The sequence below is a fragment of the Quercus suber genome, unplaced genomic scaffold, assembly GCF_002906115.3.
Source record: "Quercus suber isolate HL8 unplaced genomic scaffold, Cork oak 2.0 scaffold_188, whole genome shotgun sequence".
NCBI lineage: Eukaryota > Viridiplantae > Streptophyta > Magnoliopsida > Fagales > Fagaceae > Quercus > Quercus suber.
In genome coordinates, this window is record NW_027069646.1 from 804,905 (window position 1) to 807,745 (window position 2,841).

Here is a 2,841-nt window from a genome sequence, read left to right on the forward strand (position 1 = left end):
ACATTTTTTCATTCATGCATATTTTAAAAAGAGAAATGATATGTCTATAACATTTTTACAATATTTTTACAACAAATCCTAAATGGCGGTTGTTACTAATTGTTATTGTTGGGGCAAAAAAGTAATCTTAGTGTTAGTTTCAAATTTGAACCAATAACAACTAACCACATGTGATTTATTGTAAAAATGTTGTAGACTGTAACAATGTTGTAGACGTAGCATCTCTTAAAAAAAAATACAAACCTCAACTTTGTTTTGCTGAGAGAGAGAGACACACACAGAGGCGATGAGAGAGAGAGAGAAAGTGGCGAATGGAGGTAATAATGATTTGTTGCTTTTAGGGCAAAGTACGCTGGTTCGCTGTTATAATTTTCGTATTTTGTTTATATATATATATATAAAAAATGTATTTTGTGGTGTTAGGGTTTTGAAATTTGATGGCTTTAATTGATCTGTTAGGGTTGGTGTGAATGTTTTGTTCTAGGCTTTTAAAACCACGCTAATTTGTTTATTATCCTCTGCAACAACAAATTATTCGATTAATTTTTGAAGTTGGCGTTAGTAATAGCCACTTGCTTTAGTTTAATCCGATATTGGATCGGATTTGTGCAATCCATGTCATATTAGGGTTGTTGATGGTTTCGTAATTAGATATGATCAAGTCCTTACTTTCTTGTAATTAGTGACATAATAATACTTTTTTTTTTTTTTGCATGCCTGATAATTATTGATTTTTCTGACTTTGTGGTACATTAAAGCAGGGATGAAGGTAGAGGATGAAGAAACCATGGAGTTGGAGGTCCAACTTCACAAGCGATTCAAGCACGACCCATCTCTACTGGCAGCAATGGAATCCAGCACAGAGCCTGTCACAGAGTCTGCAATGGAGGCCGTCACAAAACCACCAATTACCATTTGGAAGTCCATGTAAAAATTGCTAATCCTTAAACTACTTTCACTTCCTTTTTAATTTTTAAATTTAGGTCTCATCTCACTGTAACGTTAAATCACCACTTATTTTGGGTTTGTTTGTTTTTTAATTTTTGCAAGACGTGACCGGGTATTGCGAAAATCAGATTTACCACTTGCTTCAGAGGAAGGTGTGAAGCCAAGTTAGCCAACTGAAATTGGATCATATTTATCTCTATCTCATCATCCTTTATTCAATTTTTTCAGGGTATGACAATGTACATATCTTTTATCCTGCCTGGACCAATAGTGACCGTCTTCTAATAAAAATTGGTCAGTCTGGACTTGATCTAAATGAGGTTGATAGGGAGTTTGCTAAACTGGTGCCACCATCACCACCAGAGGAGAAAACCAACCTTGTTCTTAGGATTTGCTTTTTTGACAAACGCCCGGTACGTACTATTTTCCACTTTGTCACATCGCCACTTTCCTTTTTATGAATACATTCAGGAAAGTTAATTTGATTATTCCTGCATTTTGGACATTAATTCTTGTGTATTGACATAGAGGCATTCATTTACATTATTGCTTTGCACAATTCTTCTAAAGATTTTAATGCCATAACATGATGATATCTAACTTCTTTTTTTCTTTTTTTCCATAGGAAAAAGGCTATACCTTTGTCACCACCAGAGGAGAAAACCAACCTTGTTCTTAGGATTTGCTTTTTTGACAAACGCCCGGTACGTACTATTTTCCACTTTGTCACATCGCCACTTTCCTTTTTATGAATACATTCAGGAAAGTTAATTTGATTATTCCTGCATTTTGGACATTAATTCTTGTGTATTGACATAGAGGCATTCATTTACATTATTGCTTTGCACAATTCTTCTAAAGATTTTAATGCCATAACATGATGATATCTAACTTCTTTTTTTCTTTTTTTCCATAGGAAAAAGGCTATACCTTTGCTTGGGTTAGAGATTTCTCAAGTATGATTTAAATATGACTTGTTGGTTTTCCTCACTTTTTAATTATTGTTACCGTAATTTCTAACTTAGCTCATATATTTTTGTTTCTTTGGTTGCCCCTCATTGAATATTTTTACCCTTTAGATTTTGATCTCTTGCATGATGATTATACTCTTCTTGACTTTGACGTGTGTTGGGTTTATTGTAGGTCGTTGGAATGCTGGAGAAGAAAGTTATGATTCTGGTGATGATGATTTGATTGATGATGAGGTTGAGGTTGATAAGGGTGAGGTTGATGAGGTTGATAAGGTTGAGGTTTATGAGGTTGAGGTTGATGAGTTTGATGAGATTGAGGTTGATGAGGATGAGGATGATGATTTTCTATATGCACTTAAATCTGATAGGGATGTTTTTGAGAGGGAAGATTATACTGTTGACAGATATTGCAACTTTCTCCGCACTTATGAGGGACGTTTAGCATTTCGCATCAGAAAAGAGATGTCGATGCGGACAGAGTGTAGGTACGTTTAGCAGAAAAAGTCCAGGAAGCATTAGTGGAGGGCTCTTTTGAAGGCTAAATTGCTAGGTTTACGACGGACAGATCATTGTCTTAGCTAACAGGAGGAGTTTGGAGATTTTATGTATTAAATGGTAGCAGTGCGGATGTTTAATATCTGAACTTGAACATAATCTATGTCTCCCTAAATTTGTTTGCTTTTGTGTTTTGGACTGGGTATCTTTAGCCTCAAAATTTCTGGGTATATACCTTCTCCTGCTTGAACGGTGGCTCTTTCTAGTTTAGTACGTGATAAATTATGAATAGTTTTCTTATCTGTTGTGAACGATGAATTGAGTTCTTTTATTAAGAGGCCATTACTGCCAAATGCATTCTGATTGAGAATATTATAAGGATTGCAACCTTTGTAACCCCACGGAGACAGACATAAGAAACACACAC

The 2,841-nt window shown here is 35.1% G+C and overlaps 1 protein-coding gene across 1 annotated transcript; it reads left to right on the forward strand.

Moving 5' to 3' along the window:
- Nucleotides 1–212: 212 nt before the first annotated feature.
- On the forward strand, nucleotides 213–2,414 carry LOC112023680 (uncharacterized). The gene is made up of 6 exons (XM_065778667.1): nucleotides 213–317; nucleotides 762–927; nucleotides 1,051–1,100; nucleotides 1,177–1,361; nucleotides 1,574–1,619; nucleotides 2,092–2,414. Exons 1-6 carry the CDS (start codon nucleotides 287–289, stop codon nucleotides 2,412–2,414), a joined length of 801 nt encoding a protein of 266 aa, XP_065634739.1. The 5' UTR covers nucleotides 213–286.
- The last annotated feature ends 427 nt before the right edge of the window (nucleotides 2,415–2,841 follow it).